We start from the raw sequence: 26,938 nt of genomic DNA on the forward strand, positions 1-26,938 counted from the left end.
TTTATTCACAAAACAAAACCATGAAGATGGACTAAAACATCCAAAAATAAGTACAACACAGTTCAACAATCATTGTATAAATTATAATTAATGATTTTACACTCGAATTAGTAATATATATGAATTCAACAATATGGATTTTCAGTTTCAACCATGCCCTCAATTTATGTACTCATCAAATCATGGCTGGGGAAGGGACCCAAGAAACGCGGAAATAAGGAAATGAGAGAAAAAGGAAAATAAGATACCTGGAGTGATCCAGAGTAAAAAAAAAAACTGATGAAAATTTTCTATGGTTTTTCTATTTTTTTTTCTTTTTATTAGATATATAAATACTTTTGATCTTAAAGGATCGAGTAAGCACGGATGACCTCGACAACCGGTGCCCGACACATTGGACATTTCCCTTCACCATGAACCAGCTCATTAGCACATTTTGAGCATGTGCACATGTGCCCACATCTGTAACAATATGACATGGGGATGAGGAAAACAAAAAAAAATAAACGGCCTAACTTGAGGATCAATTTTGAAGATTTACCTGTACAGTAAGGAATCAATATTGCCTTCGCAACATATACAACAAATTCCTTTCCTGACATTGTCCCAGTTAGACACGTCTTTGGGTAAGTTGTCATTGATCATCCCTGTAACAGAACATCACGATGAGTAACAAACAAGACTCGAACAAATCCAGCAAAAGAAAATTATATTTCGTTACTAAAAAAAATATGCACTTCAATTTCTTAAATGACAAATGGGAATAACACAAGTGGTGTCTCTTTAGGAATATGCACTTTCCCGCGGTAACCCCCAAGGAAATACAACTAGGTGACCTGATACGGAAGGAAAAGAAAATACCTTGTGAACCAGAAGAACGGTTAAGGGCAGCAGAAACTTCTTGTCTTATTGACCGCTGTAACTCGAGTTGCATATCCATGCAGGCCTCCAGCATCCTCTGCATATTATTCATCCTTTGCTGCAGCGTAGCCATGTCTATACTCAAATCATTAACGATCTCCCACTCCTGCACCAAATTAGCAGCACAATCAAAATGGAGACCAAATGAAGTGTAGTTGAACAGATTCAAGCACTTAAATTATTCCCGCTCCCCCAATAATTTGTGAGATACTATAAGCTGGCATTTAATTAACTGCTGATAAAGCTCATTAAATAATCCCCACTCCCCCAACTTTTAGCTAGATGTTATATTCATGTAGTTACCCTATTCGAAGATAGCAGGAAAAATTTTGCACTTTAGCTATCCAAAAGTAAGAGGAAGTGCATTGTAGTTCAACTTTTCTGCATAGAGTGTATACTGAATTCAACAATTCCGTTAGCTTGGAGAAGCTTGATATAGGTTTCACTCAGGCTAATACTTGATCATTATCTTTGACGTATCAAATAACAATTATATATTAAATATTTTAATAGAAAAACGAACAATTCTCTTTCAGAAAAAAAAATGGATTTTGGTCAGAAGCATCTAAAACACTAAGATAATAGATAAATCAACTTTTCAGGAAATAATCTATAACAGAATAAATTTGCAAATAAGAAATGACATACAATACTGAAGCGTTGATGGGCATCATGTGGTGCCCAATTATAATGGTGTGAATCCTGGTCCCAGAGTTGTTGCATAGGTGGCATCCTGGGTGAAGGAAGAGCAGGTGGAGTAGTCTCAGCATCCCCATGGCTATCATTCTGATCCCCGCTTTGCTGCTCCATATCTTGCTCAACAGACGCAGGAGGAGATGTTCCATTCAGCTCCCAATCAACAGAAGCATGATTTTGCCTTTCCACATAAGATTGTATCAACTGATCAAGATTCTCACGGAAACCACTACGAAGAAGATTAGACACACTTCTCCTACAGTATTGAAAGTAAAATGGTTAGAAAAATTTAATCACAAGAGCCCAACAGTTAATAAAATCCATACCTGCTCAACAGTTCCCTCAGCTCCGTACTGTGTACATTATCAGCATCAGGAAAATAAAATGTATCAGTTCTCCCAATGGTAACAGGTTCTAGATTGTAAGATCCCTCCAACCAATCCCGTGTAGATTCGTGGAAGCCTCCATCCTCATGGTGCATGTCAGAGGCTTCTTCATTACCATCCATGAATTCATTATACTCAACGCTAGCTTCCTGCCAGTCAGCTTCCACAGTTTCCTGATCCTCCTCTTGCCATTGTTCCACTTGAGAAGCAGATTCTTGCCCATCAATCTGTGCTACTGGATTCCTTTGCAAATTTTGTAAGTCATTCATTAACCCATAGGTCTCATTTCTTCCACCATTTTCGGAAGAAAGTTCATAAGAAGTTGAACAAGCTTCTTGTAGATTAGTATGTTCTACAGCTTCATTCGGCGAAGTTTCAAGAGACGACTCATTAGCAAGATTTCCTTGCCAGTCCCCATCCAAGATTTCTCCACTAGCATCTCTATTCTCATTGGACTCATCACTGAAAGACCACTGCCAGTCTCTAGCAACACTTGCAGAAACTCGTTCCCGCCACTCTTCTACCCGAGCAGAGGATTCCTGCCAATTTATATCTTCAACAGCATCATCCCCTAAATCAGTTCTACCACCCAGCAACCTTTGTTTATTTGTTTGGTCATTCTCATGTTCAGGGTTTTCAATTGCTCCATCTGTGATTTCCAGTGAGTTACTTAGTTGGTTTTGCTCATTTCTATCAGCATTGGAATCAGCACTAGATGATGTATCAGATTGATTACTGCTCGCAGGACCAGAACCAGAATTATCCAGTCTGGAGAAAAACCCTTCCCTGAAACAAAAGCAAGGGTTGCAAAATATTACAATTGAATGGTTAAAAAAGGTATCACGTAAATATAACGGATAAATGTTATGACATTCTTTCAATTCAACATTGCAACTTCTACCAGCAAAGCATCCAAAAAGTGTCTCAAAGCAAGTATAATCAAGCTATTTCATAAAGGTCCTAAGTTTAGACCAGCCAACCAACTACCCGCTATGAGGAAAAGAAGGAAAGATTTCAAACTTAAGTAGATACCACAGATAAAAACATAGGACCACAACAAGCTGGTACTGCAAATTTAGACATGATCACTGAAATATATATGCACTACCAAATAATTGCAACTTCAAGTAGCTGTTTTGCTTATACCAATGTTGTGCTTGAGAAAGGAAGCCTGGTACACAATGCACAGTAATACGCAAGGTATGGGGAGGGGAGATGCAGGAGGCTTTACCCTGCTCCGCAAAACGCTGTTTTTATGAATTGAAAGTAGAAAACCTGAACTCCAAGTCACAATCAAGGAGCCACACCAATGCATCATATCTTAACATGCTAAGTTCATCAGGTCTTTATGTGAGAAATTGAATAATTAACTCAAGATATGTGCAAAGTACCAGCATTTACAGTCTCAACCACATCATCACATTGCTCAATACATCACCAAGAGTATTACTAGTTTCCACAACTTTAATGTTACCAAATTCTTTATAGCAAGAATCTTGATGAATTATTTGAACCAGATGGAGGTATACTATTTTAAGTTTTAGTGAAAACTCCCAGTCCAAATTTGAGATCCAAACCCCTAGTTTCAAATTCATTCTTGTGAATGCAGCTTTGATTTTACGATGAAGAGGTGAATAAGCATCAGAGGGAAATTAGAGATACTGCTTTGCTAGACAAACTGAGCACAATTTACGAAACAATAAAAGTTTTGATTTCTTGAAATTCTGCTAAAATAAAGTCTATGAAAGATGTTAACAGAAAACAAAAAGAGTGGAATTGTCTCAGAATACAGCATCAGATAAACTTAGCTGAATAAAAAGCTCTGCTGTTTATAAGAAATAAAGAATAAAGTACCTTAGACCAGATACGGTCTGTTTTTGTCTCAATAAGCCTAATTCGCTGGCTGCAACAGAGGTAGATCTGTTACCTTCACCCATTCTGCCATTTCTCAGGAATCTACCCCTCAGCATGACTGCATAAAAAAAAAGATAAGTGGCAGTAAAAGCAATCCATGTTTGGTTTATTGCCAAAATGAAGAAGGTAAGAAACTCAAAAGGTTAACAATTAGTGTTAGGACTCATTAAATCACTTAATTTATAGCTACCATCGCAAGCAAAGCACTACAGTTTCCTTCAAAGTTCAAAAAACGACATTTATAGATGATCCATAAACATTGTTGAGATTTATGCAAGTATTTTAGCAGACAATAATCAATGTAATACGTAGCCTAATTGCTTTTTAGTGTTATAAACTATTATCTGCAGAGCATTTAATTTTCAGAACAAGCAGCAAGCTACCAATGGTAAGCATCAGTCAAATAGGAAGACTTAAAAAGGGAAAACTGTTGAGACAGATATGCTAGCATTCCCTACATGACACATGATCTTAATTTAGCTCTTGATTCAAAATTAGTATTCTTTCTTGCATTTAATACCTACACTGGTTAGCATGATATAGGGACTTCCTCTTTTTGTATGAATGTCGTATATGTAATGAAGTTACTTTTGAGAGTTTTAACAGGGAAGAATAAATCAATAATTAAACATTTAGTTAGAGAAAATACTATGCTTAAAAGAATGACTTTTCCCTATAGAGTATAGCCCTCAAAAACATGCAAGACGCAGCTCCATTATGTGAATCTATAACACCGAAACTACCAAATCAGCATCTACCTTAAATATGGGAGGGAGGAAGGTGCCTTTACTGGCAAAATTGGAAGAACATGGACAACATTTGAACGAATAAAGACAATAGCCTCCTAAAAATAGCTACACTTTATATGCATCTACCTGAATGCGGTTGCGATGGGCAAAATTTGATACAGCCCGATGCTCCAACAAGCCCTGGAGCTCAGTTTGCCTTTCTCTTTCAGCATTTTTAAGCATATCAAGCAGGACTTGTCGGCCACATAATTTACGAATTCCCCTTCGCACATGCTCGGTCCAGCCTTCATTCTGGTTAACCACCAATCCATCCAGAACTCGTTCAATTTGACCACCAACATCAGCAGCTTGCTCTTCTCTACTATCAATACAAGCACCTCTCTGCTGACTGTTCATTTGCATCCACTCCCTTATAATTCTGACCCTCACTTGCTCAGTTTCTCCAAGCCACTGAGCTCTCGAACTGTTGTTTCTACGGGAAACATTAGATGTATGGTCCCTGCCACCACTGTTCATCCACTCCCGAAAAATTTGCCTTACCCTTTCCCTTTCAACCTCCCCCAAATCAGACAAATGTTCAAAATTAAGATTATTTGAATCCCCATTCCCATTCTGCAACCTAAATTGATCTGGCAACCATTGTCCAAACTCATTCTCACTCACACTCACATCATCTAAAACACCACTATGTTCACTGTGTCGAATATCAGAAAGATCAGCCACTAAGAGGTCATCACTCCTTGGTTGGAGAATTCTTTCACTAGCCCTCTCTTGAGCATGACTCACCACATGCTCATCTTCATGCTCCCGCCACATCTGCAGGAGTGAGGATGCTCGGGTGCTACCATTTCCCCAACTTCTTGACGTTTGAGATTGAGACTCCCTTAGGAAGGAATTTCCAAGCACAGAAATATTGTGTAGACCAGCAATAGCCATATTGCTCCAAAACCTATATTATCAAACCCTTTCAACCCATCTGCTTCAAATGCCTGAAAAACTGAACTTGTGTAGGATAAAATGCTATGTAGCAGACAATCCCCTTTCAAAATATCAATAAACACCTAAAACTAGTTAGTTTTTTCGTCTTTTATCAGTGTTTGCATTGTCATCACGTTCCTACTATCTCCAAAAACTCTGCAGCAACAACAAAAAATCTCAGTTTTTTCTAAATTATTTTCATAAATAAATTGTAACAGTCCTAAATCTTGATATCCAGTTTCCTCAATGTCATCTTGCACCAAAATGAGCAAGAAAAAATAATTAAACAAAGGATCCGCTTAACCGCTACCTATAGACACCAGGATCATTTATTTATCATTTTGGTAAAAAAATCCATTAAACACATTACTTTTACTTAGTTGCGCAAAAATTAAAGTATATCCCCTTAATAAGTGCCATTAGTCACAGATTAATATTTCCTTAAAGAAATCTGGATATTATTTACAAGAACCTCAAGCAAGCACGCCCAAAAGCAGTAGGCTGAATTAATTTATTCTGTTGATACCTTGTTTTTCAGCTAATAAAATGTATCCGAATCTCAATTTTTACACTCTCACAAAACCGTTTACAATTTCTGATAAATTCAAAAAAAACATTAACAAAATTCATATTCAAATGAAAACGAGAGACTAATAAACATTTTAAAAAAAGTTCTCTTCTTTTCATCACATTTTTAAAGAACCAAACAGGAGGAACTAATAAACATTAACAAAATACATATTCAAATAAAAACGAAGATCGAAAGAACCACAAATCGCAAAAAACAAACGGCACCGCTAAAGAGCGAAGAATAAAAAATGAAAACATATGAAAGATCGTACCGGAGAAGCTTTGAGTTCTTTGATTTTGAAGTAAAAGAAACGAAACCTAAAAGAGAGAGAAATGAAGGATGTGAAGAGAGATAGCACAGACAGAAATATAATAGAGGAGAAGATGAGAATTTAATATGAATAATAAATTATTATTTAAAAAAGAAGGACACGTCATTTTTATTTTATGCTATTGCTTTTAAGTTCTTTGCTGTTTTTTAAACTTTTCACGGTTGATGAGAATCCGAATGGCGATATAGGGAAAACCCGCCGTATCACTAACGTCATAGAATCAATGGTAAAAATGACGAATAGGAGACTGACACGTGGATCGAAAACTTTTCTAGTGGGGTTAATTAAGAAAAGGTTCCAAAATCTTGGATTTAACGGGAAGAGTTGCAGAGAAAACGACGAGGGGTTTTCTTCGTGATTTCTGGAACACTGAATTTTGTTTGGGTTATGAAATTTCAAAATAAAGGTAACGGGAGGGCAGTGATGGAATTTTAACTAGCGAGGGAGAATGGAGATGACAAGAATAATGTGGCGTTAACGGCAATTCAAAATAGAGTACCTTTTTTTTCCATGGACAAGTAAAAATAAAATAAAGTACGAGGTTAATATCATATTAGTATTAAATTATTTAAATGTGATCTAAGATGTAAAAGAAAATATTTTTTAAAAGGTTATAGACTCTAGCAATTACTTTTGCATAGAGTGTTTATTGTCAATTAATTACGAAAATTCTAAATATATATATCTTATAATCATCTCGAACTCTTAAAAAAATGTGTACTAGATTATCTATAAACCATAAAAATATAATTCTATTTTAAGTTTGGATAAAATTCAGACATATCTTAGTGACGATATTACTTTAACTATATAACTTAAGAAACATATTATCTTTTATTATTGAAATTATCTCTTAAAATTTAATATATTTAATTTTAAAAACGTATAACATAACACTTTTATTTTCATTTAATCTATTAATATGATATTTAATAATAATAATAATTACACAAATAATTATATTAATTAAGTGCTAATTTTATTAAAAATTAAGCATATTGAAACTTATACAAAAATAACTTTGATTAGGACTACATGTTAATTAAATTATTATTTATAATAATGCTTTATATTAAAATAATGGTTATTTTTTATTTAAACCATTGAAAATAATAACTAAGTGCCTAATATAGTGAGCTGTAAAAATATTTCTATAGCATTTATAATTTTTTAAAACAATTTTTTTCATATTTTACAGAAAAGAAAGAAGTTATAAATTAAAATAAACTTCAACAGAAAAGTAAATAAAGTAAGATATATTAAATACCAAAATTTTAAGACAATAAGTATGATTTTATTTGATTAAATGTGAAATTTGAATTAAATCATCTTTTAAAATATTTAATAAACAGCTTTTGACTTGAATAGGTGTTGGCATCAAACATTAGGTTGGGTAATATAGGAAGATAAGGTGTTACAATTGAGCTGTAAATTTATACACGCGAGTTGGCAAAATTTGGTAAGTTAAATGTAATGGTTAAAAACAAATTGGAAATAAAGTTGAAAAGCCAATTCAAAAATGGGGAGTTGCCTTACCAAAAAGCTAAGTAATTATTACTAAATTTCATATGACTATAACTCTCCAACTATGCCTATTAACTAAACCCATCCTTTTCTATTATTATAATTGGGTGTGTCCAATTAAAGTTGGTTGCATGTTAATTAGTGTAAAGTCATTGTTGAGCTTAAAATTGGTTTCTTTTAAAGTGTTTACAAATCACTTGTGTTAATATTTCAATGCAAAATTTGTTATTATTATTGAAAGATGTTTGGTTCAAGTCATTTCTTGTTTTCATGATAATCGTATATTCTTATATTTAATTCATAAAAATTACTTTGAATCAATAATTTTATATTTTTAATAATGTCAAATTTTTTAAATATATAAGTTCTACAAAACCTTTTTTTATTTTCTATTCTTAGACAACGTAAGAATCTCATTATAATATTTATTTTATGAAATTTTTATCACTATTTTTTTACAGTGTTGATCCTTTTTATCTATTCATTTATAATATTTTTATATATTAAGCAAATATATTGTGCATATATATATTAAAGGGTAAACTATACATTTAGTACCTAAACTATTGTTTTTGTTCCGTTTGGATACCCAAACTTTATTTTCTTTCAAAATTATACCTAGCATTTAGTTTAGGTTTCAATTTGGTATCCAACTGTTAAAAACTTAAAAGTGATGTTGATGTGTGTTGAGTTAATCAATTGACGGATTTTGCCAAGAGGGGGTGAATTGGCAATTAAAAATTTGGTGGAAGCTTTTACAGAAAATTGAAAGTAATTGCACAGCGATTTAGAGTGGTTCGACTTTCTCAATCAAAGTCTACGTCCACTACCTTAGCTATCCACACTAAGGATTTCCTAACAAATTCACTAATTTGTTCTTTCTTTTGAGGCCAAAGAGATAACCTTACAACACCCTAAAGAATATACCCCAATTCTTGAGAACACTCTTTCTCAAAGAGAAGATTACAAATTTGCAAACTTACAAGGAAAACCTCACAAGGTAAGATGTTTGCACAATTCTAGAACAAGAAAAGAACACTCAAAGATAATTACAAATGAGCACAAATGGTGTTCTTGAAAGCAAAATGAATATTGAAAGGAAGATTGGCTTGATTTGCACAAACTTGGTGTTTGATGCTTTCTCTCTTGTTTCTCTATAATTTCTTATTGATCAAGGGCTTCAGAACTTGTTTAAATACACCTTGAATCACTTCTGAACGTTGGGGATAATTAATGAAGATGATATAGCCGTTTAAGTGTGAAAACATTTAATAAAAATGCTTGGAGCGTGGGGGGAATCGGTTCCCCCTCATAGGGGATCGGTTCCCTAAGTGTAAAATTCAAATATTTCGACCGTTGAACAGGGGGGAATCGGTACCCCCTATGGAGGAATCGGTTCCCTCCGAGCATTCTGGAAATCTCGGAGCCAAACCATTCAGGGGGGGATCGGTACCCCCTTGGGGGGCAATTGGTTCCCTCTAAGCAATCTGGAATTTTTGGCTTTGAAATGGTTCGAAATACTTTGAAAGATTATTTTGAAATTGTTTTAAGATTAAAAGTTAATTTTACACTTAAGTAAGGATTAAAAATGATTTTTGAAATATTTGGAGTAATGTTTTGATATTCGAATAATTATATCGAATATACTTAGAAAATCATTTTGGAAAATCTTAAAATTCATTTAACTTAATTTGTTATATCGAAATATCAAAATGTTCTCAACAATCTCCCCCTTTTTGATATAACAAAACATTTTAGTAATTTTAAGATTTTGAAATCAAGTTTTGAAATTACTCCCCCTTACTTTAACACTTCTCCCATTTATCATTTTTAAAACACACTTAAAACACACAACACACTTCTCCCCCCTTTTTGTTAAATCAAAAAGATTCAAAGAAACGTGAAAACATTTAGCCAATTGATTAGGTATATGTATGCATAAGCTGCTAAGATCACAATCAAGAGAAACGTTAGCCATTAGTTCCATAATCAATATTCATAAATAATGTGATATGGTAAAATTGGTCATATTGCTAATAATGATAAATGATGCAATAATGAATAAATCACACCAAACATATAAGTTCACACCATCCATAAATCCAAACAAATTCACAATCCACTAATTCAAACATTCCAAAATATTCAAAATGTTAAAACAATAAATTTGGAGTTCAAAGTAAAACATTTAATCACATATCCGGATCAAGATGGAAATATTGACCTAGGAGGTAGGAACGTACTCCTATGGTTTTGGTTTTGTCACGATTTTTGATACAAACGACATTACAGTAAAAGATACGAACAAGTTGATGATAGACAACGGGTTCAAGTTCGAAAAGTTTATCAAATTTCCATTCGTGCAAGATAGGGAGATATTTAAAGTTAATAGCAACCATAGCTTGAAGAGATGGGATACGTTCTTCCCTAATCTTATATGAGTCAAAATATTGGTAAAACCAATAACGATAATCTTTAGGACCCGGTTGATTGAAACAAGAATTTTGGATAGTCAAGTTAGGATCAAGATTTGGAATAGGATTTTGAGGAATAGGAGGAGGATTTGGTTGACGACTAGATGAAGACCTAGCACGTTTAGGATTAGATATGGTGAAGGAAATAGGAATAGATTGGATAACCTGCAATTTTAAAAACAAATGTATGCAATTCAATTAATCCCAAAACTCAATTGAGTCCTCAATATTTCAAGGTTCTCTAAATCAATCCTAATGGGCAAAGTTTTTGAAAAACTTTTGAAAAATATGGTTTTGAGAAACAATATATGTATAGTTTTCATAACAACAACAAAATCTAATCAAAACACAATAATTTGAAAAACAACAATTTTTTTTTTAATTTCGAAAATTTAAAATTTTTGGAAAATTCTTGTGTTTTTGATGAAATTAGTTGTAACATCTAGTTTCTAATCACTAAACAATCAATGCCCGATCACTATTTCAACCTAGAACTAATTAAAACTAATCCTATGTTCAAAATCAATGAAATAGAGAGTTTAGAAAAATTTACCTTGAAAGATGAAGATTGAGGGGATTTAGATGTTGTTTGCACGATTTTAATGATGATTGCAAGTTTAGGAGATGATATTTGAAGTGAATTCCGATTCAAATCAATGATTTGAGGCAAGAATGGAGATTTGAGTGTTTGAGGGTGAGAAATAGCAGAATAGGTTTTGGGGTTTTAGGGTGTTCTATCCGATTTTAACAGAACCCCAGGGGGGTATCGATTCCCCTGTGGGGGGAATCGGTTCCCCTTCAAAGGGGGAATCGGTTCCCTCATGGGGGGGATCGATTCCCTCTGCACCAAAATGCTAAAATCCAATTTTTAAGCACACAAAATGCTAAATTAATCTTCTCTAGTGGTATAGATAACTCATATATTGAAAAATAATTATGTTCAAACAATTAAATTAATCTTTAATCAATATTTGAACATAAAGTTAATTTTTCATCAAGAAACATAAACTCCCCCTAACTAATAGTAATGAATGCAATCAAAAATTACTATTATGAGCATTTTTCAGTATTTATTAAAAGTGCTGAATTATTTTAAACACTAAGTGAAGATAGGTCAGTTAAACCTAATTCTCTCCTAAGTGTCCAAAATCTTTCCTTATCTAAGGGTTTTGTAAAAATATCCGCTAATTGATGCAAAGTATCAACAAATTATAGAACTACATCTTCCTTAGTGACATGGTCTCTAATGAAGTGATGTCTAATTTCAATGTGTTTAGTTCTAGAGTGTTGGATGGGATTTTTAGTGAGACAAATAGCACTAGTATTGTCACACTTGATAGGAATAGTACCTACTTCAATTCCATAATCAAAAAAATATTTGTTTCATCCATAAAACTTGTGCACAACAACTACCGGCTGAAATATATTCTGCTTCAGTGGTAGATAATGCAACACAATTTTGTTTCTTTGAAAACCAAGAAATCAGCATATTTCCAAGGAATTGGCAAGTACCGGAGGTGTTTTTCCTATCTAATTTACATCCTCCATAATCCGCATCAGAAAAAGCATGCAAGCTAAAGCTAGAGTCTCTAGGATACCAAAGTCCTAAACTAAGAGTGTCCTTAAGGTATCTAAAGATTCTCTTAACAGCTAGTAAATGTGATTCCTTAGGGCATGATTGAAATCTAGCACATAAACAAACACTAAACATAATGTCTGGTCTACTTGCAGTTAGATAAAGTAGAGATCCAATCATTGACCTATATAATTTAACGTCTACGTATTTACCTCCTTCATCTAAGTCAAGCTTTGTTGAAGAGCTCATTGGAGTGTCATGAGGTTTCCCATTTTCCAGTCCAAACTTCTTGAGCATAACTTTGACGTACTTAGCTTGATTAATGAAGATGCCATCTTTTCTTTGCTTGATTTGGAGTCCCAAGAAAAATGAGAGCTCCCCCATCATGCTCATCTCAAACTCACTTTGCATTAGCTTAGAAAATTCTTGGCAAAGAACATCATTAGTAGAACCAAATATTATATCATCAACATAAATTTGAACTACTAATAAATCTTCATGTTTCCTCTTTTTAAATTTAGCCGGATCTTATGTTTCTGTCTATATGCAGAGATTCTTTCGCAGGGATATTTATGCAGGGATTAATTTCCCGTTACAGACGCACATATGATTTTAATGACTGCATATGAATACTGTTTTAGCTATGTATTTATGTATTTATTTATACATGCATTGCATTTTATCTAAATTTTTAATTTTCTGACTGCCGGAGGTCTTCCACGGAAGCTACTCTCAACCTGGCGTTGGGGGTAGCCTACTACCCTACCTCCCCCTTACCCCATACATATGGGAATTGGGTTTTGTTGTTGTTGTTGTTGTTGTAATAAAATCTTTACCTTTATGCTTTAAAAACAATGTAGTGTCAACCTTTCCTTTTGAAAAACCTTTTTCAATTAAAAAATTTGACAATCTTTCATACCAAGCTCTAGGAGCTTGTTTTAAACCATAAAGAGCTTTTGTCAATTTAAGAACATGATCTGGAAATTTTGAATCTTCAAAACCTGGAGGTTGTTCCACATACACTTCTTCTTTTATAAAACCATTTAAAAATGCACTTTTAACATCCATTTGATATAATTTAAATTCATGAAAACATGCAAATGCTAATAACATTCTAATTGCTTCCATCCTAGCTATGGGAGCATATGTTTCATCATAGTCTATGCCCTCTTCTTGAGTATACCCTTGAGCAACAAGTCTAGCCTTGTTTCTCACTATATTACCACTCTCATCAAGCTTATTCCTAAATACCCATCTAGTACCTACAGTAGATTTATTACTAGGCCTTTCAACTAATGTCCATACTTTACTTCTCTCAAATTGATTTAATTCTTCTTGCATAGCCATAATCCAATGTTCATCATTTAATGCTTCTTTAATATTCTTAGGCTCTATGCATGAAATAAATGCAACATAATTACAAATTTCTAAGAGAAGATCGAGTTATTACCCCTTTGGATGGATCACCTATAATCTCACCACCCTTGAATAGTTGTACTCTCTTAGATAAGATACTTCCCTTTCTTCAATGGTTGGATTCTCAAGAGGATCATGAGTTTCCTCATTTTTTTTCTTCATTTGATGATGGTTCTCCAACTTCATGTCTAACATCATTTGTATTTATAATACCTACATCATCATTCACACAAGAATCCTTCCTGGAAGGGGATTATCATCGAAAACAACATGTATAGACTCTTCTACAACTAAAGTTCTTTTATTAAATACTCGATAAGCTTTAGAATTTAAGGAGTAACCCAGAAAAATTCCTTTATCACTTTTAGCATCAAATTTGCCAAGGTTTTCTTTACCGTTGTTTAAAACAAAACATTTACATCCAAAAGGATGAAAATAGCTAATGTTAGGCTTTTTATTTTTGAAAATTTCATATGGAGTTTTCTTTAAAATTGGCCTAATCATTACTCGATTAACAACATAACAAGCAGTATTTGTGGCTTCCGCCCAAAAATATTTTGGCAAATTATTTTCACAAAGCATGGTTCTAGTCATTTCTTCTAAAGTTCGATTTTTCCTCTCAACAACTCCATTTTGATGAGGGGTTCTAGGTGCTGAAAAATTATGACTAATACCATTAGAATTACAAAATTCAATAAATCCAAGATTTTCAAATTCAGTGCCATGATCATCCTAACACTAGTTATAGAGTAACCCTTTTCATTTGGATTATTTTTGAAAATGTGATGAACTGTTCTAATGCTTCATCTTTAGTACTTAAAAATAGAACCCAAGTATATCTAGAATAGTCATCTACCAAGACAAATGCATATTGTTTTCCACCCAAGCTAATAGTCTTAGTTAGCCCAAAAAGATCTACATAGATCAATTGTAATACTCTACTAGTTGATACGTCATTAATGGATTTAAAAGAAACACGCTTTTGTTTTCCTTTAGCACAAGCATCACAGATTTTATCATTATTAAATTTAAGCTTAGGCAACCCTCGAACTAAATCACCTTGAATTAGCCGTTGCAAAACACTCATACTAGCATGTCCTAGTCTCCTATGCCATAACCAACTATCATGTTCATCTTAGCAACTAGGCATAAATTAGTCATATCAAAAGAATCTAAATGCACCATGTAAATGTTCCCTATTCTATGACCAATAAGCATAATCCGATTAGATGCAATGTCAATGACTTTACAACCATTAATTTTAAATAAGACATTGAATCCTTTATCGCATAATTGACTAATACTCAATAGATTATGCTTTAATCCATTCACATATAAAAAATTCTTAATTTGTATGGAAGAGGTATTACCTATTGTACCATACCTTCAATGTGACCTTTTGAATTGTCTCCAAAAGTCACTTCTCCTCTATTTTTGGCGTTAAGCTCAATGAACGGCTTTTGTCCGGTCATGTGTCTTGAGCATCCACTATCAAGGTACCATGAATTTGAATTTGTTTCCCGTGCCTTGTAGCAATGCTCATTTCCCTACAAAACATAGATAACTTTTGATTTTGGTACCCAAATTCTTTTGGGTCCATATTCATTAGTTTCCAAAATCCTAGTCCCCTTAGGTATCCATTTGTGTAGGATATTTTTATCTTTAGTAGTAATGAGTTCTTTAGGAACCCACATACTTCTAACGATTTTTCCATTAGAGGTTCTTTGGGGACCTCTATGATTGTAGTTTCTAAAGCTTTTTCTAACAAAGTTGGATTTTTGAATTTCCACCTTTTTCAAAATGTTTTGTTCCAACTTTATCAAAAGAAGTTTTAAGATCATCAATTTTCTTTTGATGATCATCATTGATCTTTGAAAGTAAATTTTGCAAATCTAAATTTTTTCTTTTCAAACTCTTCTAGTTTGATTTGCAAATCTTTGATTTTACTTTCAAGATCGTTGTTGGTTTTGGATATGAGTTTGTTTTCATTTTTCAATTTTGAAACATCATTTTTATATTTTAAAAATAATTTCTCATAATCCAAAGCCAACCCATTATATTCCTCTAATAACTCATCATAGGATAAATCATCAAAATCGGATGAGTTAGAAGTTACCTTAGAATCTTCCCCAAATGCCATTAAGTACAAGTTAGCTACTTCTTGTTCCTCTTCATCGGAACTTTCTTCATCGCTCCATGTAGCCACATGAGCCTTGTGCTTATTCTTTGATTGACCTTTTTTCTTCAATTGTGGGCAATCATATTTAACATGCCCTGCTTTTTGCATTCGTAGCAAATGATTGGGTCCTTCTCTTTCGGTTCATTTTTGAGGCCTTCATTTCGTTTGAATTTTCTTCCTCGATAAGGTCTCATCATTTTTCTGAACCGTTTGGCAAACAATGCCATTTCCTCGTCATCGTCATCGTTATTCGAATCACTCTCATCTTTTGTGGATTTGAGAGAAACTCCAATGTTTTTCTTCTTCTCCTTCTCCTTTGGTGTCTCGTCAATTTTGTCGAGGTCCACCTCATCTTCGAGCATCATTTCATGAGTGAGGAGTGACCCAATTAGCTCTTCAAGAGTTAAGGACGTTAAGTCCTTAGACTCGATGATTGCCGTCTTCTTTGATTGCCACGATTTTGGGAGGGAGTAGACTAACTTCCTCACAAGCTTTTCATTTGAAATGATCTCTCCATGTGATTTGAGACCATTGACAATCGTTGAAAATCTATCCGTCATAGCTTTGATATCTTCATTTGGTTTCATCCTGAAATTTTCTTAGCTATGCGTTAGAATACTAATTTTAGATTTCTTTACCTCATCGGTACCTTCATGAGTGACTTGAAGTTTGTCCCATATTTCTTTGGCGGTTGTACATGATGAAACTCTTTCGTATTCATCTGGTCCAAGAGCACAAAAAATGATATGGATGGCTTTGGAGTTGAGCTGGAACATCTTGTCTCTCCTTCACTCCACAACCCTTGGATGAGTGAGAGGTTTGATGTATCCTTCTTCTACAGCATTCCATGCTCCCATGTCACTTGCTTGAATGAAGTACATCATTCTATTCTTCCAATAAGCATAGTTAGCTCCATTGAAGAAAGGAGGCTTGTTGACGGGCATCGAATCGAGACCGGAGTCGAAGTTTGAAGCGGAGGCCATTGATGACTTTGATAATTGATATAACTCTTCCCGAATCGACTCAAGAGGCGATTAAACCTTCAAATGAGTTAGGCTCTGATGCCAATTGTTGAGTTAATCAAATGACGGATTTTGCCAAGAGGGGGGTGAATTGGCAATTAAAAATTTGGTGGAAGCTTTTACAAAAAATTGAAAGTAATTGCACAGCGATTTAGAGTGGTTCAACTTTCTCAATCAAAGTCTACGTCCACTACCTTAGCTATCCACACTAAGGATTTCCCAACAAATTCACTAATTTGTTCTTTCTTTTGAGGCCAAAGAGATAACCTTACAACACCCTCAAGAATATACCCCAATTCTTGAGAACACTCTTTCTCAAAGAGAAGATTACAAATTTGCAAACTTACAAGGAAAACCTCACAAGGTAAGATGTTTGCACAATTCTAGAACAAGAAAAGTACACTCAAAGATAATTACAAATGAGCACAAATGGTGTTCTTGAAAGCAAAATGAATATTGAAAGGAAGATTGGCTTGATTTGCACAAACTTGGTGTTTGATGCTTTCTCTCTTGTTTCTCTATAATTTCTTATTGATCAAGGGCTTCAGAACTTGTTTAAATACACCTTGAATCACTTCTGAACGTTGGGGATAATTAATGAAGATAATATAGCCGTTTAAGTGTGAAAACATTTAATAAAAATACTTGGAGCGTGGGGGGAATCGGTTCCCCCTCATAGGGGATCGGTTCCCTAAGTGTAAAATTCAAATATTTCGACCGTTGAACAGGGGGAATCGGTACCCCCTATGGAGGAATCGGTTCCCTCCGAGCATTCTGGAAATCTCGGAGCCAAACCATTCAGGGGGGGATCGGTACCCCCTTGGGGGGGAATCGGTTCCCTCTAAGCAAACTGGAATTTTTGGCTTTGAAATGGTTCGAAATACTTGTAAAGATTATTTTGAAATTGTTTTAAGATTAAAACTTAATTTTACACTTAAGTAAGGATTAAAAATGATTTTTGAAATATTTGGAGTAATGTTTTGATATTCGAATAATTATATCGAATATACTTAGAAAATCATTTTGGAAAATCTTAAAATTCATTTAACTTAATTTGTTATATCGAAATATCAAAATGTTCTCAACAATGTGTCACCATAAGATAATGACACATTATCATTGAAAAAAAATAAAAAAAATGACACCTAAATTGTTCTTTTTTTAAACGGTGGGGTGCCAAATTGAAATCTAAACGTTAGGTACGATTTTAAAAATTATATAGTTTGGATATCAATATGAAACAAAAATAATAGTTCATGTACTAAAAGTGTAGTTTACCCTATTTTAAAACTATAATTGTATAGTATTTTAACTTAATATATTATTAAAATGAGATACAGAAGTCATTTTCACTTTCAATATAAATAGTATATTAAGTGAATTTGTAAAATTATATGTAGTAATAAAATTTGTAAAAAATTGATGTATTCAAACAATGGCGTAAGATTTTAAGTGGATAAGAAAAGCATAGTAGATTTAGTAACGGCGTAACATAATTAATATTGAATGGACTATTTATAAATAAAAATAACATTTACAATAGAGGGAGTTTGTAAAACATAATTTTAAGTGATTTTACATTTCATCGATAAAATAATAAGACCTCAAATTTATAATTCTCTCATAAAGATTATAAAATTATAATTTGATGATGATAAAATTGTATTTTGACTTTTTGAAGTTATAAACTAATATAACAATCAATTTGTATTTTAACTTTCATTAAAAAAATCCAATTGCAGTTTTTCTATTAAAAAAATATGAGTTTGCCCCATATCCTTAAAATTATGATCATGAGCTATAATAATTTAAAATATTATCTTATTTTGTAAAAAAAAACTCGGATATGATTGAGAAGCAATATTAGTGTATATAACACATTTTTACAATCTCATTTCAACAAAAGAATGCAATAGTTATTTATTAATTAAAATAATAAGTTCACTACATGCGCATGCACTCCGTAGATAATCACATGGCGACTTTTATGATAAAAGTCGAATTAGGTTTCTCATTATATCAAATATTTTTTTAAGTAAACAAAAAAGGAGAAAGAAGCTGCTTAGGCATCGGATAGAGGATTTTAATGTTAACGAACAATCTATTTTAATATGTTTATTATACTATAGATTAATTGACTGATAAATTAAAATTTAATAAATAAGTTATTAGCCATTGACGACCTATTAAGCCCCAAAAACTGACATTTGAAAATAAAATGATACATTTTTAGATAATAAAACGATGGCTCTAATTATCTAAATAATGGATTAAAATTTCTTTAAATGTATAGTTCTTCATCATCGACTGAATAATGAATTGTGAGAGATATTGGACCAAAAGTAATGCCCTTTTTTTAAGGTAAACCAAACAGATTTGACTTGTCTCTTTCTTAACGGCACGTTACGTACTTGCAAAATGCAGGCATGGTCCTCGAATGACCGAAAAGATCATATGTTTGCCATGTTCCACCTACATCAACATGATTCTAATCTTCACCCCCTTCCCAATAGTCACGTGGGAACCTCATTCCCTACATATGCAAAAATATCTCTATAAATATAATATATATATATATATTATTGAGGGCTTTATGCCCTTAGTTCCGTCCCACGTTTTCATTTTCAATTATTGGCAATGTGACACTTTCTTACAATATAATACATCATGAACATTGATTTTAAAATATTACTTTTTATTGAATTTGATTCGTGAAGATAAAATAAAAATACAATAAATAATCGTTAAAAAAAGGTTTAACCTACATTGTTTGACGGAGTGGTTGCAAAGGAAAACCTTTGTTTTAAAATTTATATTCATTAAATAACATCGATGATAAAAGAAAAATGATATTTTTCTTTGAAGTTTGGATTTGAGTAACTGCATGAGTAGTGTTAATTGGTTAATAAAGTTTTGAGTAAACACTACCTTATAATCGTCCATTTAAAAAAATATCAGTTTCAAAGAAATAGGTTTAAAACCATGGCAACGTATTCATGTCAACTGTTCATTAATATCAAGTTAAAGGTATTATAAATGTCTTTACACTCGTGTTAACATTTCATCAATTTCGGTAGATATGGAATATTCCTAAAAAAATATCGTTTTAGGCTTATCAGAAAACAAGATATGATGCCATTATTGATTATCCAAATCAAACAAAAATGAGAAAATGATATATATCACATAGCTGTAAAATGGACAGTCTTAAACTGAATAGAAATATTAAGCAAAAACCGTTCAATGCTAAACATTCTTAAAAAAGTACGACTGATTTTTCCTTGAAAAGATGGGAAAGCGATAAAGAAAATAAAACATATAAATGGGATAGAAAACAAGAGACAAAAAGCTAAATAAATTGCTGTAAAAATGTAGGAGTTTGCATAATTGGGTATTATTAGATGGGACTGAGCTATAACTATAAGAAAGGTTAGGCTTAAATTCATTTCATTTCACGTTGAGAAACAGTGAAACAATTACAACAACGGACAAACAAATGGCAAAGAGATAAAAAGGACGAGTTTTCTAATGAGCGTTAGGTTATCTGTCTTTCAGACTCTCCTATTATCGACCATGTCCATGCATGCACTTTAGTTTAGCCCTTGTGTCTTGGTTTCCATAACAAGATGACATGCAGAAACGGGAGGGGTCTAGTTAGAAAGGCACTCAAGTTCGGTCATCAGTATTGACAGCTTTAAGGGCACATGCCCTTACTTAATATCACTTCTATCCAGTTTTATAATGGTAGGACACCGTTTGCCTATACATAATCAGGAAAAAATAACCAACCAACCCCCCAAATTCTTTATTGAGGGGCCAATACGGAAATATCCCACAAAAAAAACCATAGTCCATATTCCATACCCTTTTCCTTGGGGCAATGCTTTTGTCAGAAAAGGAAGCATATCTTGTCTTCCACCGCTGATTTTTTATTGTTTGTCAGTAAAATGTAGCTGAAAGGGTTATTAGGACTGTTTTACCGACTCCATGAAGAAAAAGAGTTTTCCATGAGCGAGTGATCATTTAATGGAGGGTTAGGGAGATTAGGTGGAACAACACATCAAACTAAATGAAGCTTTCAATGCTATAAATGATTGGGGGATCTGTAGGTGTAGGCTATTAAAGAGTGTATGTAATTGGTATGGACTGCAATTTTTGCAAGTAAACTTTCCTCACTTGGCGTCAAAGTTAATCTTAAAAGTAATGGATTGAAATGATGTTTACTTACTACTAACAAAGGTCAGGTTGTTTTCTTAATTAAATGAATTGTTCCTGATGTGATCATTTCTTCCTTTCACCACCTGCAACATTACCTACTTTCATACTTTCTTTTGGATAAATAAATAACATTACTTTTTAAAAAGGCTCAAATGAAATCATAACTCATAAGTCAGTGATAGGGCATCCCATTTAAGTTATGGGCTAAACCAACAAACTAGGCCGAGGCCTGTTTGTTCAGGTAAAAGAGAACATCAATTTTCACACCATATAATCAAAGAAGAAAACAAAGAGAATAGCATGGAAGTGATAAAATGGCAACCCTAGGACACCAGTTCAGACATGTAAAAGAGAATTGGGAACACAGATAAAAACACTCTGAACTAAAGTTCTGTTTCACATGGTACTTTGTTAAAATGTTTGTACCGAGTTAAATGTACCATCACCGAGTAACAAACAATCCTTAGAGTACGATGATTGGACTTCCAAATACCAACCTTGACCCGTATCCTTGTCTTAAAATGAACATCAACTTGAATCTCCCTTGACGTTTTTTCAATCATGAGATCTTTAGATGTTGACAGTGACATCGCCAAATTTAGAGCCATCAGTTTAGATTTGACTCGACTGACATTCCTATGAGGTTGGAAGAAGGGATCGACCGTGTTGAATGCGATGGTTTGGTCTTCGTATATCACCGTGGACTCGATGTGGTCATAGTAGACAGAGAGTCTTCTGTTAGGGTTATGTGCCCTAAGAACAAAATCGAATGTGGCATTGAGATGGTTGTTGGTTAGGTTGAAATTCTGGACTGAACCACTTTCAAGTGTGTAAACAAACTTTTTTGGGTTAACGACTAGCCAAGCGATCAACACGGCTAGACCAACAAGAACAATAAGGGCTATGAAGCAAGTGGCCACACATCTTACTAGGCTAAAACGTCTTCTCGGCTGCTGTTGTGTAGCCTGTTCTTTAACACCTACACCCGGATTACTTGTGGCATTGTTTTTGAGAGGCAATAGTTTGATATGAACTCTGAACTCAGAAAAATGTCGAATGTTGTTTTAAACAGGGTAAAAAGTTGGCGAATATTTCGCCCAATGAACTTAAATTTATAAGCAGACAGGAGAATGTTGAATTGCTTTTTGGTTTTGTTCTTTAATTTCCCTTTTTCTTTGGCCAATTCTCTGCGAGGGTTTCTTGGATGAAACCCAAGATATCTAAAAGATTCATGTTCTGTTCTTTTCTTCTGCTTCTAATGTTGTACGATTCATTGCTGCATACCTGCAACTTCTAAGTAGAACTTCTATTTGTTAGCTGATTTCGAACCAGTTAATTATCATTTTATAACAATTTTATTCAAATAAAATAAATTCTTTTGTAAGGAGCTTGTGCAGATCAAACTTAGAGATAAAAATATTAATAGACTGGATTATGTTAATTCTAGACTTTGTATTTATTGGAGTATAGACTGAATTTCTTTTGTAGTATATAGGTGTTTATACTCCCTGTTTGGGATGATTGTTGTATGATGTACTTTTACTTGGATGAATAAAATTCAACTTATCCAAAAAAAAAAAAATTCTTTGATTGGATTTCAATCTAACCAGAACTATGAACATCTTTAGTCTATTTCAGTTTCTGGCGACTAATCCTTCTGGACGAATATGCTTTTATAGAGTATCAGTTTGAGTTTGATACCGTATGCAACTCATCTCTGGCTTTGCCTAAAACAGATGTCTTTATATATAAAAAAAATTCTCGACCGAAAAGAAAAAGGGAAAAAGCTTAAAGAATAATTGCTGATGTTTAGAAGCTTCATCGACTAAGATTAGCTCAAATGCTGTTCTGAATAGATTGCCACTTTAATTAGCAAGTCTATCTGGCACGAAAAAAGGGTGCAAATTTTCAATATTGACGAGTGTAGAAACTCATTTTCGTCCGGGCTTATTTAAAATATATTAATATAATAAAGTTTTTAAAAATATTTTTAAAAAATTATAATATAAATTGTTGAAAACGTTTTTTGGAAATATATATATTATATAGTTTTAAAAATGTATACTATATAATTATATTTTTGGAAATATATATTATATAGTTTTAAAACAATTTTTGAAAATATATATTATGTGGTTTTGAAAATCATTTTTTTAAAGCATATATAATATATAGTTTTAAAAATGTTTTTTATTATATATTAATATTTTTTAGTTTTATATATTATTTTTATTTATTACTTATTTTTTTCCTTTTTTTTTGTTTTAGGTCTAAAATTAGGGTCTAGATCCAAATCCAAGGGCCCAAACTTGTCTGCCTGGCCCAACATAGGACTAGGGTTTCACCTTTGGTTCAAGGGCGTCGCACAGCGCGCGTGGCGGCCACGCACCAAACGACCAGCGAGTTTTTCGGCCACACCAACGGGATTGACCTATCCCGAAATAACCTACAATCACAAACAGTCCACTAACGTCCCGAAATAACTGGGAACGATCCCGAGATTACCGGAAATGAACCACCGACGGTGGGGTATAAATACCCACCAAGTCTATCATGAAACAACACAACAGAATCAGGAAGCAACCAAGCATCAATCGAACCAAAAAAACAATACCAATCAAAAAAACAAAACAACATACAAATCGAACAAAAAAAACAATCCCAAATACCAACAAAGACAGAAAAAGCCGAGGCCATTTCTCACCAAAACGAACGACGGTCGTGAAGGAACATCAAAACCTTTTCCTCAGAAAAGGTAAAAACCCGAACGGTTTTCTTTACATCTACGTTGTTTGAGGTCTGAGTTGGGAAATCGGGGCTCGGGGTTAACTTTAAGATGTTGGGGAGAACATTTGGGTGAGTTTTGAATTTTTCCGGCCGCCGTGGGCGGTGGCCGAAGCGGACGACGAGTGGCCATGGGACGGTGGTCGGCAACTTGGCCGGATGAAGCTTGGGTGAGAGCATTTGAGAGAATGGGTTGTTTTTTTAGAAATGAGGTTGAAATGTTATTTTTTGTTTTGTTTTGGGTATATATATATATGTGAGAGACTAGAGTGCAAATACCAATTAGTTAAATTATTATTACAGTCCCTCAAGTTTTGATGTATAATTCATTTTGTCACCTGTTTACATTTTATCTCTAAATTTTCAATTTATTCAATTTAATCCCTGTTTACATTTCTTATATTTTACAAATTGGTCCCCTAACTTTCTATTTTTCTCTTGCAGCCCATTTTTAGCATCAATTTGGTATGCAAATTTTAATTCATTCCTATTTGATCCTTTAATATATTTTTATTTTAATTTTTTCTTTTCGGAATAAATTTTTTTTCTATTTTTTCTATTTTTTCCCTTGACATTTTTTTATTTTTTTATTTAATTTCTTCAAAAGTTATTTTTTTCATGGTTTTTCATTTTTTTTCTTTAAACTTGGTTTTTAAAAAAGCTTTCTTTATTTAATATTTTTAAAATGATCAACGACGACTCTAACTATTTATTCAAATCGAAACTCAATTCTGAACTCACCCGAAAGACGATTGCGACAATAAGATCCCACAAATCTGGAGCTTTCAGGACAATGGCTCTTCAATTTGTTCGTATTCGGACTCTACGGGACCTCCTATAAACAATTGCTTATACACGCACACTTGGGACAAAGTTACTTGAGGGTAATTAAATTCATATATTATATTTTTATGTTATTTAGATTTGGCTTAAATATATAAAAGGTACCCGACTTATGCACGTTTTTCCAGTTTAGTGACTAATGTTTATTTCGTTCCAGTTTGGTATCTAATGTTTCATTCCGTTACTCAAAATGGGTCAAGCCGTGACGGACCGTTAATTTTCTCCGTTAAGTGGCGTGTCACAATATTGTAATTTTGAAATTTATTTAAAAAAATATTAAAAATATTATTATACTTATAAAAAAACTTATTTCTTTTAAATTACAAAAAAGCCTCAAAATCCCTAAAATCCTCAAATCCTAACACTAATCCACCGCCTACGTAGTCCTTGTCATCATCCTAATTATAAGTCATCGTAGTTGTCGTCGATTGACCGTCGAAATCGCTTGGGATTGCGATTTTCATCCTAGGGTTCGCAGGGTATAAAACGTCGATTCACCGTCGATCGACCATTGATCAGTCACAATTTCATAGGGGTTTTGGTCTCCGTGGGAGGTGAGGTCGAGTGGAGCTTCGTCGACAACAAAGGGCAGCGGGCGGCGTGGGTTTATTGGTTGAACTGAAGGTTTTCAAAGTTTTGGGTTATTTCAATTTATGTGTTTTCTTTTTTAATATATATATATAATTTTATTTTTTTAATTATATAAAAATTTAAAACTATCAGATTGTGACATGTGTTGCTTAACGAAGGAAATTAGCGGTCCTTCACGGCTTGACCCATTTTGAGTAACGAAATGAAACGTTAGATACCAAAATGAAATGAAATAAACGTTAGACACTAAACTGAAAAATGGGCATAAGTTGGGCACTTTTTGTATATTTAAGCCTTTAGATTTTAGTGGATAACAATTAAAAATAATCTGATTTAGTGTATCATTTTAAATTTATATATATATATATATATATATATATATATATATATATATATATATATATATATATATCTATATTATATATATATATATATATATATAATATATTAAAGGTGATTAAAAAGTAATACATGTTAAAGGTGATTAAAAAGTAATACATGTTCTAAGTATTTTCAACCATTTGACAATGAACATTCAATCACCCTTGTAGTCGCTGGTACTCGAACTCATAACCTCTAGGAACAACAACAATTCATTTAAACACTGAGGTAAGTTGGTTCATGCGTATATTAATATACTTAAATTATATGCATATTGATATAACTATATGAAATACATGCTTTAAAATATAATATGTCAGTTAATTCAATTGTCACATTATATTTCAAGATGTAATTATAAAAATATAAGATAAAAAAAACCAAAATTTAGTTTAACATACTAAAATTTTATATACAATGATATATATTAAAATTAATAAAATAAATTAAAATATAATAATATGATTAATATCGATTGAAGTTTACATCGAAATTAAAACTAAATTTTATGTTTTGATTTATTATCAAAATGAAATATTTAGATCGGTACAATCGATACATGTACTAAATTAACTTCTTCCTTGACTGTAACCAACTCCCGAATCCGACATATTTATGCTAAAACATAGATCAGATAAGATGGTGTATGATCAACCTAAATATTTTTAAAATGATCGACGACGACTCTAACCTATTTATTCAAGTCGAAACTCAATTACGAACTCACCCGAAAGACGACTGCGACAATGAGATCCCACAAATATGGAGCTTTCAGGACAATGGCTCTTCAATTTGTTCGTATTCGGACTCTACGGGACCTCCTATAAACAATTGCTTATACACGCACACCTGGGACAAAGTTACTTGAGGGTAATTAAATTCATATATTATATTTTTATGTTATTTAGATTTGGCTTAAATATACAAAAGGTACCCGATTTATGCACGTTTTTCTAGTTTAGTGATTAATGTTTATTTCGTTCCAGTTTGGTACCTAATGTTTCATTCCGTTACTCAAAATGGGTCAAGCCGTGACGGACCGTTAATTTTCTCCGTTAAGTGGCGTGTCACAATATCGTAATTTTGAAATTTATTTAAAAAATATTAAAAATATTATTATACTTATAAAAAAACTTATTTCTTTTAAATTACAAAAAAGCCTCAAAATCCCTAATATCCTCAAATCCTAACACTAATCCACCGCCTACGTAGTCCTTGTCATCATCCTAGTTATAAGTCATCGTAGTTGTCGTCGATTGACCGTCGAAATCGATTGGGATTGCGATTTTCATCCTAGGATTCGCAGGGTATAAAACGTCGATTCACCGTCGATCGACCATTGATCAGTCACAATTTCATAGGGGTTTTGGTCTCCATGGGAGGT

At 33.0% G+C, this 26,938-nt stretch overlaps 3 protein-coding genes across 4 annotated transcripts; all 3 read right to left on the reverse strand.

Moving 5' to 3' along the window:
- Window positions 1-201: 201 nt before the first annotated feature.
- Window positions 202-4,918, reverse strand: LOC120212087. The gene is made up of 7 exons (XM_039210507.1): window positions 4,793-4,918; window positions 3,858-3,975; window positions 1,944-2,789; window positions 1,570-1,873; window positions 862-1,027; window positions 542-647; window positions 202-462 (listed from the first exon to the last, which is right to left on the reverse strand). The coding sequence occupies exons 2-7, from the start codon at window positions 3,971-3,973 to the stop codon at window positions 345-347; spliced, it is 1,656 nt and encodes a 551-aa protein (XP_039066438.1). The 5' UTR covers window positions 3,974-3,975; window positions 4,793-4,918; the 3' UTR covers window positions 202-344.
- On the reverse strand, window positions 4,617-6,597 carry LOC120212098. Of its 2 annotated transcripts, none has more exons than XM_039210527.1 (2): window positions 6,487-6,597; window positions 4,617-5,705 (listed from the first exon to the last, which is right to left on the reverse strand). In XM_039210527.1, the coding sequence occupies exon 2, from the start codon at window positions 5,600-5,602 to the stop codon at window positions 4,772-4,774; it is 831 nt and encodes a 276-aa protein (XP_039066458.1). In that variant the 5' UTR covers window positions 5,603-5,705; window positions 6,487-6,597; the 3' UTR covers window positions 4,617-4,771. The 2 variants fall into 2 exon arrangements, with proteins under 2 accessions (XP_039066458.1, XP_039066450.1); XM_039210519.1 differs by having other exon boundaries at window positions 4,618-5,800.
- Window positions 6,598-21,338: 14,741 nt separating this feature from the next.
- LOC120210666 (uncharacterized protein At1g08160-like) lies at window positions 21,339-23,652 on the reverse strand. The gene is made up of 3 exons (XM_039209370.1): window positions 23,625-23,652; window positions 23,461-23,503; window positions 21,339-21,990 (listed from the first exon to the last, which is right to left on the reverse strand). The coding sequence occupies exons 1-3, from the start codon at window positions 23,650-23,652 to the stop codon at window positions 21,339-21,341; spliced, it is 723 nt and encodes a 240-aa protein (XP_039065301.1).
- Window positions 23,653-26,938: the final 3,286 nt, after the last annotated feature.

This window comes from Hibiscus syriacus, unplaced genomic scaffold, assembly GCF_006381635.1.
Source record: "Hibiscus syriacus cultivar Baekdansim isolate YM2019G1 unplaced genomic scaffold, ASM638163v2 tig00000715_pilon, whole genome shotgun sequence".
Taxonomy (NCBI): Eukaryota; Viridiplantae; Streptophyta; class Magnoliopsida; order Malvales; family Malvaceae; genus Hibiscus; species Hibiscus syriacus.

Coding starts and splice junctions, on each gene's coding strand:
- LOC120212098 (XM_039210527.1), bottom strand. CDS start 5,602: ATGGCTATTGCTGGTCTACACAATATTTCTGTGCTTGGAAATTCCTTC.
- LOC120210666 (XM_039209370.1), bottom strand. CDS start 23,652: ATGGCCTCGGCTTTTTCTGTCTTTGTTG. Junction 23,504..23,624: donor GGCTTTTTCTGTCTTTGTTG/GTATTTGGGATT, acceptor GTTTCATGATAG/ACTTGGTGGGTATTTATACC. Junction 21,991..23,460: donor CCGTCGGTGGTTCATTTCCG/GTAATCTCGGGA, acceptor TTCTGAGTTCAG/AGTTCATATCAAACTATTGC.
- LOC120212087 (XM_039210507.1), bottom strand. CDS start 3,973: ATGCTGAGGGGTAGATTCCTGAGAAATGGCAGAATGGGTGAAGGTAAC. Junction 2,790..3,857: donor CAGACCGTATCTGGTCTAAG/GTACTTTATTCT, acceptor CTTTTGTTTCAG/GGAAGGGTTTTTCTCCAGAC. Junction 1,874..1,943: donor CTGAGGGAACTGTTGAGCAG/GTATGGATTTTA, acceptor TCAATACTGTAG/GAGAAGTGTGTCTAATCTTC.